General features: G+C 38.7%; 1 protein-coding gene across 4 annotated transcripts in view; it reads right to left on the bottom strand.

The window, feature by feature from the left end:
* Positions 1-13,709, bottom strand: part of LOC117462443 (guanine nucleotide exchange factor VAV3-like) — a 53,011-nt gene that overhangs the window by 29,414 nt on the left and 9,888 nt on the right. Inside the window, exons 1-13 of one of the 4 annotated variants that reach the window (XM_034104683.1) lie at positions 11,135-11,184; positions 10,163-10,221; positions 9,883-9,948; positions 9,065-9,182; positions 8,351-8,443; positions 6,573-6,641; positions 6,384-6,487; positions 5,744-5,843; positions 5,141-5,236; positions 2,195-2,263; positions 1,732-1,818; positions 375-460; positions 138-270 (exon numbers count right to left, since the gene is read on the bottom strand). In XM_034104683.1, coding sequence (XP_033960574.1) covers positions 138-270; positions 375-460; positions 1,732-1,818; positions 2,195-2,263; positions 5,141-5,236; positions 5,744-5,843; positions 6,384-6,487; positions 6,573-6,641; positions 8,351-8,443; positions 9,065-9,182; positions 9,883-9,948; positions 10,163-10,221; positions 11,135-11,164 — 1,110 coding nt within the window. In that variant the 5' untranslated portion in view covers positions 11,165-11,184. Of the gene's footprint in view, positions 1-137; positions 271-374; positions 461-1,731; positions 1,819-2,194; positions 2,264-5,140; positions 5,237-5,743; positions 5,844-6,383; positions 6,488-6,572; positions 6,642-8,350; positions 8,444-9,064; positions 9,183-9,882; positions 9,949-10,162; positions 10,222-11,134; positions 11,185-13,709 lie in introns of those variants that run through there. The other 3 variants (XM_034104685.1, XM_034104681.1, XM_034104682.1) reach the window with 3 other exon arrangements.

Genomic DNA, 13,709 nt, shown 5'->3' with positions numbered 1-13,709 from the left:
TCAAACCAAGAGGGACAATATTAAACCCATACATCTAATATTCAATGCAACGTGAAGTGTACAAATACTCATATACAAGCGCATTATGTGTACATGTGCATGTATCGAGGTATATTGTGTTTTCACGCTCAACTGACCTTTTTACTCTCTCTGTCCGTGGTGGGGTTGTTTGTGATCTTAAAATAGTTGAGGTCGAGGATTTCCTTCATCTCGTAGTTGTCTCCTCTTCTCTTGCAAACAATGACGGCCACGTCAAATAGGAAGATGTGTCTGTATATAAGACAGAATGTTATTTATCTTCATCAGACATTTCTTGTGTGTTGAATGTGCGTCCTAATTTCTCTTTCAGGAGGAAGAAGGTGAAACAGAACAACCTGTCCTGTTTCCTCTTGTCCACACTGGAGACCATGCGCACTTCTCCGTCACCTTTCGGGCGACCAAAGCTGATTAGAGGCTGATTCTAAAAAGAATAAAATAAAACAGGATTAAAAAATATATAAAATATGGATAGATAATACAGGACAAAGGTATTCCAAGTGAATGCATACGAAAGTAACCCATCATAGGCAAACACATTGTAGTAAAAGTTCAAATGTGTCACGAGGGAAACATTTCCAGCATTAAGCATCTTTTGCACAATCAGTGTATCTCAGTTACTTTTTAAATAACCCAGATATCCACCACCAGAACCATATCTCTCTATGGCTCTGTCCACCACCAATACCACATCATTGTTTCTTTTCTATAGTCCAAATGTATCGATATTGTGTTCCCAGTGAAACATCATGTCACATGTCGCAATCAGCAGATCAGTCCGAGCAGACTCTTGATACATTCTGCCATGACATTCAAGACAAGATAAGGTGAACTTAACCTGACAACTGAGCGATGCTGCTGGTTACACTTTCGTACAACTTTCTACCAACTGAATTCTTTCTTCACCACCATATATCGTCCTTTTCCACTTTCTTATTACCCCTGTTCGAGATAGCATATTTGTCCTTATGTATTCCATATATTACACCTTACATAAAGGTGATATCCCTGAGGGGCTTTGCTGTATCATATGTCCCTTATTGAAATATAACAGCTGTTTAATTTGATAATTTAATGACAATAATAACTAATAACTCAGACCTTTAACTGGTTTAAGGCTGTGATTCACAATTGTTTTCAATTTCTTTTCAGAAAATGTCAGAAAATGCAATTCCTCAGTGCCTAAGGTGACGAATTAAAATGTCAACATAAATATACTGACATAAATATATGTTTGTTTTTTTCACGATAAACAACATAAACAAATCCTCACTTGTGAAAAGTTGGAGACAGGAAATATTAAGCATTCTTTCTCCATTTTTTTTGTTAAATTGTTAATTTAAATGAATGAAATGTGAATAATTAGGGACCTTATGTTCAAATGGAAAGGGATGAAAATGGAATGAATAATTTAAAAATCGACGTATATAAATACAGTGGCCGACATTAACAAAGATTAGATTAATCCAGGGAAAGCAAGTAAAGTATTTTTACATTTGTACCAGCATTAACCCTCTTAGTCTTGAGTAAGAGCAGTTGTATCCTGTAACACTGATGAATTATTTCAGGGTGTGCTATTGAATGACCATGTTTGGAAACTTGACTCAGAAAGGTGTCGGCGACCTTCTGATGTTTCTCACTTTTATAAGAGTACACAGACTGCTGCTAATGGATATAGAAATCGATTTGATTTACCAGGTTTTCAATAGACCGCTGGTACTGGTCAATCTCTCTTATAGTCTCATTGTCTCTCTTCACCTCGTTGACAAACTGAGCCAGGTCCTGAGAGACACAAACACAAACACACACAAACACACACACATTTTCTATAGTTAATATAGTCTGGGGGAAATTAAAAACGTGGTGTCGGGTATTTTCTTGCTTCTGTGATCTGAGTTAAGATTCCATGTAAATATCATTTGTATGATCCAGGCCTTCATGTTTTCTAAAGCTATGCATTTCCTGTTTGTGTTGTCCTTAAATGTCAGGCTCCGGTTCCCCACAGGATCAAAAACGTTTTATATTTTTGCTTTTTCAAACCACAGCCATTTGCAGCGGAGAAACGTGTGATTTAGGAGACAGTTTGAATCAGCCTGCTCTTGGTAAAAAGCTTGAAATACAAAGACGAGGCACCATTAATATTGAGCACTGCACTTACTTTCATGGCATCAAGTGCAATCTTCAAGTTGCTCTTGTCAGCAGCGTCGTGAGTGTGTTTGACTAGCTCCTGTTCGAGCAAGACAGAAAGGAAAGGATGGGTACTGTTCACACACCAAACTCACACATTCAGCACAGGTTGTTACAATGTCATCTTCTTAGCAAATCAACTGGTGTTGTTCTCTATAATTGGAAGACAATTTCCTTAAATGTATCTTTTTGACGGCAAATGGGGAGTTTTTAGCTGAAGATTGACAAATTGGATCCAATTAATGACATCAAATGGGGGAGGGAAACAGTTTACCTTTTGCTTCACTACATTATTTGACAGCTACAGTATATTCAGTATTCACTTTGAATGTTGAGATTGTACTTGCAAAACATGTGATCAGCAGACAGAATTGTCTTTATGGACAAGCAATAACATTAAACTAATTGGATCGTTCATTATTTCATTGTAAAACACTTGTGTTGGTAGGTAAACAATATGTAAACTGCAATTTTTCAAACTTAAAATCGCCATTGGTTCTCAGAAGGCAGCTCAGTTATTGTACATTTAATTAATCTTATTTGCATTCAGAAAATGAATGTGAGGCAGAGATTGGCACGTGCTGTAGAAGTCAAATTAGTAATGTCAAATAATCAGGAAATTGAGACACGTAATTAGGACCTGTTTTCCTTCAGGTAATAAACAATATATATATGAATTATTGAAGCTCCACAGCTTTATAAAAAGACTGTCAAATGCCATTTTATTGCCAGGAAGGAATATAATATATATATACATTATTATATTTGCATAATAACCACATAATGACAACATTATTCTGCCATTACCTTCAAATATGTCACCATGAAATCTCAGGAGAATTATAATCAAATTACACCAACATGTACATTATATATAATATATATATAATATCGAATATAAAAGGTGTGTGCAATCTTTAGGTATCTTGGCCCTTTATTAAAAATTGTGATGCTACAGTGACGTTGCCTTGCTGAGCTGTGTCTACTTTTCCATTCATTTCACCACTTCCTCTTCTGTATTTGTACCCACTTCCTAAAGTCTCTCCTCAGGGGGCCTGAACACTCAGGATCACCACTATTTACCACGGTGGCCTTTACCCTCCAAAACAATTTAAAACAGCTCTCTAGTTATTGTCCTCATCTCTCCTGCCAGCTGCAGTCTGACCTCTGATCATACTAACCAGGGCAGACGGTGTCACACAGTTATCAGTGAAATTGGGGGGATTTTGAAAGGCTACAGGAAGCAAGAGTGTAACCACACTGCAACACATAGATATAACCATGTGGGCGGTGGAGGCGAAGTCGATAGGGACTTGGCTTGGCAACTGGAAGGTCACCAGTTCAAGTCCCGGCAACACCAAGTGCTACTGAGGTGTCCCTGAGCAAGGCACCGTTCCCCACATTGCTCCCCGGGCGCCGTTCAAAATGGCAGCACACTGCTCCTAACACTAGGATGGGTCAAATGCAGAGAAACAATTTCCCCACGAGGGATTAATAAAAGTCCATCTTATGTAGAATATAATTATAGTTCCACGCGTATATCCATTTTGCACTCAGGTGAAAGACTCTCCTAGAATAAATGATCTTCCTCTTAAAAAGGAGAATCTGTTGACTGAAATATATTGAACTCAAGTGGAAATGATGATACTTTATTCATTAACTGCACCAATGTTTAAGGGATGTGAAATACAAAGAGTAAATGCAGCACTTAAATTAATTGTCAAAATAGATAGGGTTTTTGTGAATCTGAGATTCTGTACAGGGAGAAGCTAAGTTGTGGAGAATGTCGCCCTCAAGTGGTCACTTCTCTACTGAAGAAGCACTTAATAGGCCCACAACTTGAATCAACTGAAATTGACAAAACCCCCCTTGTTAAAATTGGCAGTGTTTGATATCCTCAGAGAAGGAAATATCACTTTACCAAGTAAAACCTGGGCAATGTTTTTCACGTCAAAATAACTTCTATGCAGGGGGCTTGGGTTAAAGCTGTACGCCTTTAAAGGTTACAATGGAGTTTTTAATCAAAAACCTTATACACCTTAATTTTTTACTTTGTACTTTTACTTCCACTCAAGATTCAGCAAATCCATTCAAAGATGACCAAACTAAGGCAGGGGACAGGAGAGAGACCGGGAGTGATAAGCACACTTTTCCATACCATGAGAGGCTGATCTCTAGAATTAAAAAACCGGCTCCCCACACCCGCACTGCGAGGGGGACCCAAGTTCCCATCTGCAAAAACACGTGGGTTTGCTATCCTGGCCCCAAAATGGTGGAATGAGCTCATCATTGAAATCAGGACAGCAGAAAGCCTACGCATCTTCCGCCGCAGACTCAACACTCATCTCTTTCGACTCCACTTCGAGCGATATAATTACTAACAAAGAACTGCTAACAAAGCACTTCTATACTAATAAAGGACTGGCGTATCTAAAGCCAGTTGAGTAGCACTTGAAATGTTTTGGCTCTATGAAACCTGATGATAAAAGTGTCAGCTAAATGCAATGTAATGTCATGTAATGAATAAATTAATCTTCACACATACTCACTGATATTCTGAACAATCTGTGCTGTTGTATTAGCTGTAAAGTGTCTCGACTGCAGGCTATTTTTATTATATGTACAGCACTTTGGCTCCACCAAAAATCTTTTATAAATGTGCTATATAAATAAAACTTGATTTGATTTGATTCACACACTCTCACAAAGTCGTTTTGTCACCCTTGTTTTAAATCAGAAACGGGTTTATTGCCAGGTAGGTTCACACGTATGAGGAATTTGGCTTGTTGTCATGGTGCATACATCAAATATAAAACAAATTTTTTTTAAAGTACACAGATAGCGAACTATATTAAGAACACTGTAATACAAATATAGTAAGATAGCAATAAAGCTGAGTGAAGTAACAACTCCATACCTGAAGTAGCAGATGGTACTTGAGGACTCTCTGCATCGGGACCACCAGCAGATCTCTCAGTGTAAACTTCCCATTGTTGGCCCTCTTTGAGCACTCCTGCAACAAATACAACACACTTATTTGTAACAGCACAAGCTACATGCATCATTATACAGAAGGCGTTGGTGTTGTTGAGACTTTTCACACGGACTGATCAACCAAGAGACACAACTGTGTGTTAACCATAGCTTACATGTATCTGTAAGGGCTTTAACTTGTCACAAACCAAATTGTAAAATCTAGTATGAAATATCTGTATCCTATTTGGTTTAAAAGGGCGTGCTACAAGTTCAGAGTTTTCAAAGAAATTACATACACATATATTACGAAGTATCCTATATTTAATTTTATTTCAAAGATATCAAAATCAGCAATTGTAATTAAAGGTTACTAGTATTATATAGTTTTTCAAATGTTTTAAAGCTGAGACAACAAGCAATAAAGTCAATGTATGTGTAGTGTACAAGATGAACACTAGGGGTCGCTAGAAAAACTGTATCTGTGAGAGATGTGTGCGTGCATGGGTGCAAGTGTGTGAAAGTGTGTGTGATTCAGGTATCTCACCTCCAGCTTCAAGCGAACATCCTCTTTCTCTTTGCAAATGATGTCTAAAACAGCAATGGCAATCTCCACCCGACTGCAGTACATCCCATAAATGAGCAGTCTATTCAGAGCAAAGACAGGATGAAGGGGGATTAGAAAGGGAAATGGACTGAGTGTGTGCAGAGGCCAGTTAGTGATACATTGCTAACTAAAAATGAGATAAGTGTATCGTGAATATGTTGCGTGCATGCTACTTGTGACAAAGATGGTATAACGTTAACATTACATCAGTGTGTAAGAAAGTAATCCTTCCTCTTAAATGTGAACTTGCACCTGTTTTGTCCCTAAATAGAACACTGCGTAACATCTGAACTCAATGCTTGATACATAATTAAAATGTAAATATTTGCAAACATCCTGCATTCAATTCATAAGGTTTGATTTAAAGGAAGTGTGTTTGGCAATGTTTCTCGATTAAAAGTCCATTGCAAGGGAAATAACAGTGATCAACCGAACCTAAAATGAACCCTCTTTAAATATAAAGCCAATTAAATATAACTCAAAAAAAAAAGGAAATGATGTGAGGTGCCACTGCAGTTATAACTCAAATACGGTCCTCGCAACACAACAATACATTTGATGGCATGTTAATTATAAATACCTTTCTTTGTAGCTAATGAATATCTGGTAGAGGTTTAAAGCATTTTTGTTTAAGATGGAGTCCTGCACGTCGACCATCAGGCTCTTGTGAACTTTAACCAGGTCCTGAGAAAGAAGACATCCTGTTTATCTGGAAATTAAAATAACATGTCCACGTCATTTAACAAGGAGGGCAACTTGTGGCACTTACCGTTATGTTGACAAAAACTTTGTCAATTTCAGCCGCAGAGAAGAATGTCCTCAGAGGATTCAGGAAATACTGCGGAAAGAAATCATTTATATCCTGAGTGAAACCTCCATCTCCTCCTCTCAGATTATTTCACTTAGTCATTACTTACTTACTGGAGTCAATAACCAATATTAAAGGTCATTTTAAATAATAATACAGCTAGGGGTCACACATACTGAAACTAATAAAATACATCACATTGGACGTCAGATAAAGGGCAAATGTTCTTGGAATTCCACTTTTAAATGACATTTAAAAATAAAAAAAAGCCTAAATATATTATTTGTCCACAGACTTCAAGAAGTTTGTGAGGAAGAATTTGTCTGTGACATTTCTTTACTTTGTCCATTGATCACATTTCAACACTCTACACCCAATTTGTGATTTTACACAAAGAAAAGCATATTGTTTATGATCTCATTGCACTATAGAACAGCTGGATGTTTTTGTACCTAGGTAATGGTTTTTGGAGCAAAGTCAGAACGTATAAAAGTTAGCGCTGAGCTTCAGTCTGCAATGTTCAAACCAACAGCCAAAAATCTAGGTGTAGTCATGGACTCTGACCTGAGTTTCAACAGTCACATTAAAACAGTTACTAAATCAGCCTACTATCACCTAAAGAACATATCTAGGATTAAAAGACTAATGTCACAGCAGGATTTGGAAAAACTTGTCCATGCCTTTATCTTCAGTAGACTCGACTACTGCAATGGTGTCTTCACAGGTCTCACTAAAACATCTATTAGAAAGCTGCAGCTGATTCAGAACGCCGCTGCTCGAGTCCTCACTAACACTAAGAAAGTGGATCACATCACTCCAGTTCTGAAGTCTTTACACTGGCTTCCTGTGTGTCAAAGAATATATTTCAAAATACTGCTGCTGGTTTATAAAGCACTGAATGGTTTAGGCCCAAAATACATTTCTGACCTCCTGCTAAATTATGAACCATCCAGATCTCTCAGGTCTTCAGGGACTGGTCAGCTTTCTGTCCCCAGAGTCAGAACTAAACATGGAGAAGCAGCGTTCAGTTATTATGCTCCAAATATCTGGAACAAACTCCCAGAAACCTGCAGGTCCGCTGCAACTCTGACTACTTTTAAATCCAGGCTGAAGACTTTTCTTTTTGTCGCTGCTTTTAATTGAACTATTCATATCTTAGACTGCACTGTAACTTTTATCCATGTATTTTTTCTTTTAATGTTTTAAATTTAAACGTAATTAATTTCTCCATGACATTTATGAGAGGGACTGCTCGAAAGTAGGATATTTGGGATATCCATCGTAGCCAGGGTTTACGATCAGTTTTTGGGTGAGTTGTACTGAGGAACAAGTATCACAGCACCGACGGGTGAAAAATAGTGTTTTGGTAACACGGGGTGTTCAGGTAACACTTAACTTATGGAACGCAAAGCAGAGTAGGGGGCTAGTACACCCTCCTGAGGGTCCGATTGTGGATGTCATGCGAGCATACCATGGTGAAAACAATCAGTCTAAATTAACAATCGGGACGGAAATGTTCGGATTTCCAAAGGGAGGTTCTGAGAATAAATTAAAATTCAAGAACCGAAATAATTGAACTATTCATATCTTAGACTGCACTGTAACTTTTATCTTTTAATGTTTATTTTATTAGCTTTTCTTTTTAATGACTGATTTTAAATGCCATTTTCTTAATGTCTTTCATTTTTGTAAAGCACCTTGAATTGTTATATAAATAAACGTGCCTTGCCTTGCCTTACCTTCTCGATGGACTCCAGGGTCTCGGTGTATTTCTCCTCCGTCTGTTTGATCTCTGTGAGGCAGCAGCTGCGGACATCCACCTCCGCCTGCTTCTGGAAAGACGCACACCTTAGAAAGTGATGCTTAAACATTACTATCTTTACATTTGGTTATATCTCGTACACTAATGTGTGCTAGTTTATGCAGAATATGCACTCAGAATACTAAAAATAAATAGATGGAGGACGATGGATAGATGGAGGGTCTTATGCTTTGTATTTGTAGTATATATTGTCCTAGTTTGGTTCTGTTGATGGTGAAGATAGTTCAATTATGTTCAGTGATATGGTCTTTCATACTTAACCAACTGTGAAATCTTGATGAAGGTTAAGAGGGAAATTAGTCTGACATGTTAATTGTGTGTGTGTGTGTGTGTGTGTGTGTGTGTGTGTGTGTGTGTGTGTGTGTGTGTGTGTGTGTGTGTGTGTGTGTGTGTGTGTGTGTGTGTGTGTGTGTGTGTGTGTGTGTGTGTGTGTGTGTGTGTGTGTGTGTGTGTGTGTGTGTGTGTGTGTGTGTGTGTGTGTGTGTGTGTGTGTGTGTGTGTGTGTGTGTGTGTGTGTGTGTGTGTGTGTGTGTGTGTGTGTGTGTGTGTGTGTGTGTGTGTGTGTGTGTGTGTGTGTGTGTGTGTGTGTGTGTGTGTGTGTGTGTGTGTGTGCGCACGTGTGTGTGTGTACCAATGGGGCATGCTGCTCAGTCCTCATAAGGTCTTCATAGATCTCCCCCCCTGCGTTGTCTTCCTCCAGCCCGTACACCGCTGCATACAAGTCGTCATCGTTTTCAATCTCATTCTCACTATTACAGACATACAGACACAGACACAGACACAGACACACACACACACACACACACACACACACACACACACACACAATGTGTTGATTATCAGTCGTAAATAACTTCCTGCTTAGTGTAAGGTAACAGTTTGTGGTTAATTAAAACAGTGTATTAAATGCAATTTAACAGTAAGAAATATACACATATAAACAAAACACTATACAGCATTTACATTCTTTTTTTATATCATTACAAAACATTATGTTAATGCAAAAATAGATAAGGACTTGTGCTTTTCTGTTTCTCATTTTCATTAACTCATCAATAACTACTAATGACTGCACGTATAAGAGAAGTAAATGCTTTAGAAAGGCATACTGCACAATACAAAGCAAACATATACTCTAATGGCACATTGAATAAAACATATTGTATTTGTTCTGTACACATTTCATTTATATTATTTGTCTCTTATCCACCAATAGCTAAATACAGCACACTTCCAGGACCTTGATGTGGGTTGTTTTGCATGCGCTCCGCAAAAACATGCATGATTACTCATTCGTTCCCTCTGACAGTGACAGAGAAACGGAGCCAAACCTTTTACCAACACACGTGGGCGTCCGGACCCCCGGAGAGCGAGGATGATGAGCCGAGCGAAATAATCACATTCTATCAACAGCAGTAATGGCGCCGCAGAGAGGAGCCTCATACATACTCAATCAAGTCTTCCAGATTATTGTAAATGTCCTCGTCCCTCAGGCTCTCCTCAGTTGGAAATGGCCTGGAAATGACAGCAAAGCAGTGTGAGCAGTTACCAGAATAAAATCACTATACGGAACATATAATAAAAGAGGGTTGGTTGTGTACAGCAGATAAAATACATACATTCGTGAAGGTTTAGGTACTCCAACACTTCTTCTTTTTTAAACCATGGATAACTTTATGAAATGTCTACTAAGATCCAAGTTGTTTTGTTTTATTTGTTGTTGACTTACTTGAATCCTCCTTGTTGTACAGCTGCTGTGTAGGAGAGCTTGGATAGAGTGTCCATCACCTGGTGAAAAAGAGGTGTGTTAATTCATATATTCTTTTCTAGCTGGCATCATTACTGCATTGCTCTACTTTGAAGTTATGTGCAAGCCATTGATTGTGTTTTTTTCTTAAATGTCAGATCGCAAATTATGTACATTCTTTTTGTCGAAAACTTGTGCTTTCGACACTTTCGAAAACTTTATTTAAAAGGTCCCATGTCATGGCCATTTCTACTGATCATAATTCCATTGTTGAGGTCTACTAGAATAGATTTATATTGCGCAATTTTCCAAACTCACATTGGTTTCTCAAACAGCATCTCTGTATAGTCTGTGTATTCACTCTCTGTCCTAAACGGCTTGTTGGAGCTCCTGCCCCCCCCTCCCTGTGAGCTCAGTGGCCGTCTGCGAGATACAGCGAAACCCAGCCCAAAGGAAACCAGCCCGAGCGCACACACACACACACACACATCCATTTGGGTATGGCATGGGCACGTCACTGTACCCAGGAAGAAAAAGAGAAATCTCCAACGAGGCGTTCTGGGGCAGCATAGACAAGTATTTTCTGTGTTAGACTTTTACTCGCTACAGGGTGCACTTTGAGTGTTTGTGACTTTGCAGACCGTTTACATGCAGAAAAACCTTCATAACACAGGGGAAACCGGAAAAAAAAGAAGCAAAAAGTAAGCGTGTGTGTGTGTGTGTGTGTGTGTGTGTGTGTGTGTGTGTGTGTGTGTGTTGGCCACAGCCACACAGGGTAAACCAACTACACTGCACCCTCACCTTCAGTAGTTTTGCTTCAGTGCAGCTGCAATAAAACATGCCAATTAACACCACACATTTGCTTTAAATGGTAAACTCTTTATTTGATTGCAATCTGACATTACTTCAAACATTTTAGCACAGCTAACACAAGTATTTGTTTGTATCAATTACTTTATTTGTCTCTTGAGTTACCATGTCCATTGGGGGAGGTTACTTCCTGGTTCAGCAAAGGGCGTGGGCGAGCGCTGAGGACTCATAAATACTGCAAGGAACCAATTGGGACAGATTGGGACAAACCACCTGCTTCCATGACCATGTCAAAGGGGGGATGTGGGTTTTGTCAGTGTCCTTTGTGTATTCTGTTACTATTAATTATCCCTGGGTTTCAACTTGGTTTGGCCAAGCCACTAGGTTCCTTGGTTTTTCATGAAGCAGGTCAGTTTGTTGAGTTAACACCTGTTTTCTTTGGACTTTTGGGTACATAAAATAAAAACCGTGTGTGTGTGTGTGTGTGTGTGTGTGTGTGTGTGTGTGTGTGTGTGTGTGTGTGTGTGTGTGTGTGTGTGTGTGTGTGTGTGTGTGTGTGTGTGTGTGTGTGTGTGTGTGTGTGTGAAAAAGTCACTCTTTCACATGTGATAGACACTTGCCATTATTTCTGCATAAGCTACCTTAAACTCCTCAAAAACATACAGTCATTGCAAGTACATTAGCAACACATGTATGTCTTCTGCATAGACTGCAAACTGAATTGAATAGGTGCCAAATGTGTTCCTTTATCGGGGCTTTTAAGAATAAATATAATACAATCAGATACTCAGTTTTGACAGTTCCAACAGTGCAGTACATATATGCTCTAGGAGAAATAGTGAAAGGAAATGTGTGTTTGATAAGGGTCATAGAAGTCCTTAGAAATCAATTCTAATCTCATGCTTCTCGGAATGAAGAAGTTTTGATTGATTCATCTTCTTATTACAGACACATGCATTTCCAAACATTTGGTCTACCTATACTGTCAAATCTATTATCTCTTCAATTTACACACGGCATCTATTGCACGTCTGTCCGTCCTGGGAGAGGGATCCCTCCTCTGTTGCTCTCCCTGAGGTTTCTCCCATTTTCCCCTTTAAACTGGGTTTTCTCCAGAAGTGTTTCCTTGTACGATGTGAGGGTCTCAGGACAGAGGGTGTCGTATTGTCATACTGATATTCTGTACACACTGTGAAGACCACTGAGACAAATGTAACATTTGTGATATTGGGCTATATAAATAAACATTGATTGAATTGATAATGCTGCAAATGACTCTCTTTGAATTGCATGCATGGTAAGGAATAGTTGCAGTCTATCTGCAGTGTGTCTCCTCTTCCTGTGTGAAGTGTACGTTGTGTGGCTTTGGCTAAGCCCAGGTGTGCTGATGAATTCAAAGAGTCGTGTCTGTAGTGTATGAGTCAAGCTGCCAAACCACAAAAGACCTCTGCATCTTCACAACGTTTCTTCTTTCTACAAAGCAAATATGTTTCTGTCTGGTTGGATTGTTTCACTTATTCAAATAGGGTATTCATTATTATTATTTAGATGTGTATAACTTATACACAACTAGATAGTGAGAGACACTGGAGATTTCTTTCAGTCAGTTGATTCTACAAGAAAATGATCAGCATTAGAATCCCTATTCGCCTTTGCTTTAACAGCATTATGTATTGAGAGAACAGATTACCTTTTACTATTTTTGCAAAAGAAAGACTTTTGTTACTTTCAGTGTCAATTTCATTTTGATGCACATGTCACACCCTCATGATGCTGCACAGGACTTACTACTTTTTAAAGCTTTTTAAAGAAATGTAGTGCTAATTAGATAACCTTCCAAGAAAGAGATAGAAACACACTGAAACATAAACAAAAATCTAATTGACTTTTTGTAATGAATTTTAAATCATTCTACACAGGTTTGAACCAAGTTGTTCTCACAACTGACATGTCTGACGGTAGGTAAAGCCACAAGAGACACATGAGAAAGAAAGCCACAAGCTGAGCTGAATTCAAACTGTCGTGGTGAGTGTGGCCTCTTCATAAAGTGTAGCATTAATTCTCAGAGCAACATGAAAAGATAAGAAAGCAAAACAAAGCAATGGCAAAGTCACATGTGCATGTTTGTCTCACAGTTATTTTGTCATATTAATTTTTCAAGCTGTAGTATTTACATATATGAACACACATTAAAGTCCACACATCTTCCGTCGCAGACTGAAAACCCACGTTTTGTTGTGCCTCGGCCATTAAACCCAACACACCAAAAATAATCAATTGTAGCCCATTTGAAACTAAATCAAAAGCACTTACTATGGTTTGGCTAATTTGAAGGGAATATATCAGATTCTTGTGTTGTCCTTGTAAGATGCCTTGGATAAAAACGTCAGCTAAATTAACTGTAATGTGATCCACATCTAATAGGGTCTAATTTTAAGAACATCAACTACTCTCTGCGATACATTTCTTAAAAATGTTATCGAAAAAGTATCTGCTCTTAGGCTAGCCTATACTAGTGCTACCCCAGATCCTGCTCCCTGTCTGTGCCCTGCTGTCCTCGACCATTTTGAGCCTGTATCCCTCTCTTCTCTCTCGGATGTAGTCAAGCACCTGCGGCCGACAAACTGCACCTTAGACAGCATTCCCTCTCGCTTCCTTAGAGATGTTTTTTAATCAGTTGGAGCAAGTGTTTTATTGCTTGTAAACACTTCTCTTAGCT

This window comes from Pseudochaenichthys georgianus, chromosome 17 (genome assembly GCF_902827115.2).
Source record: "Pseudochaenichthys georgianus chromosome 17, fPseGeo1.2, whole genome shotgun sequence".
NCBI lineage: Eukaryota > Metazoa > Chordata > Actinopteri > Perciformes > Channichthyidae > Pseudochaenichthys > Pseudochaenichthys georgianus.
This window is presented reverse-complemented; position numbering and strand designations above follow the sequence as displayed.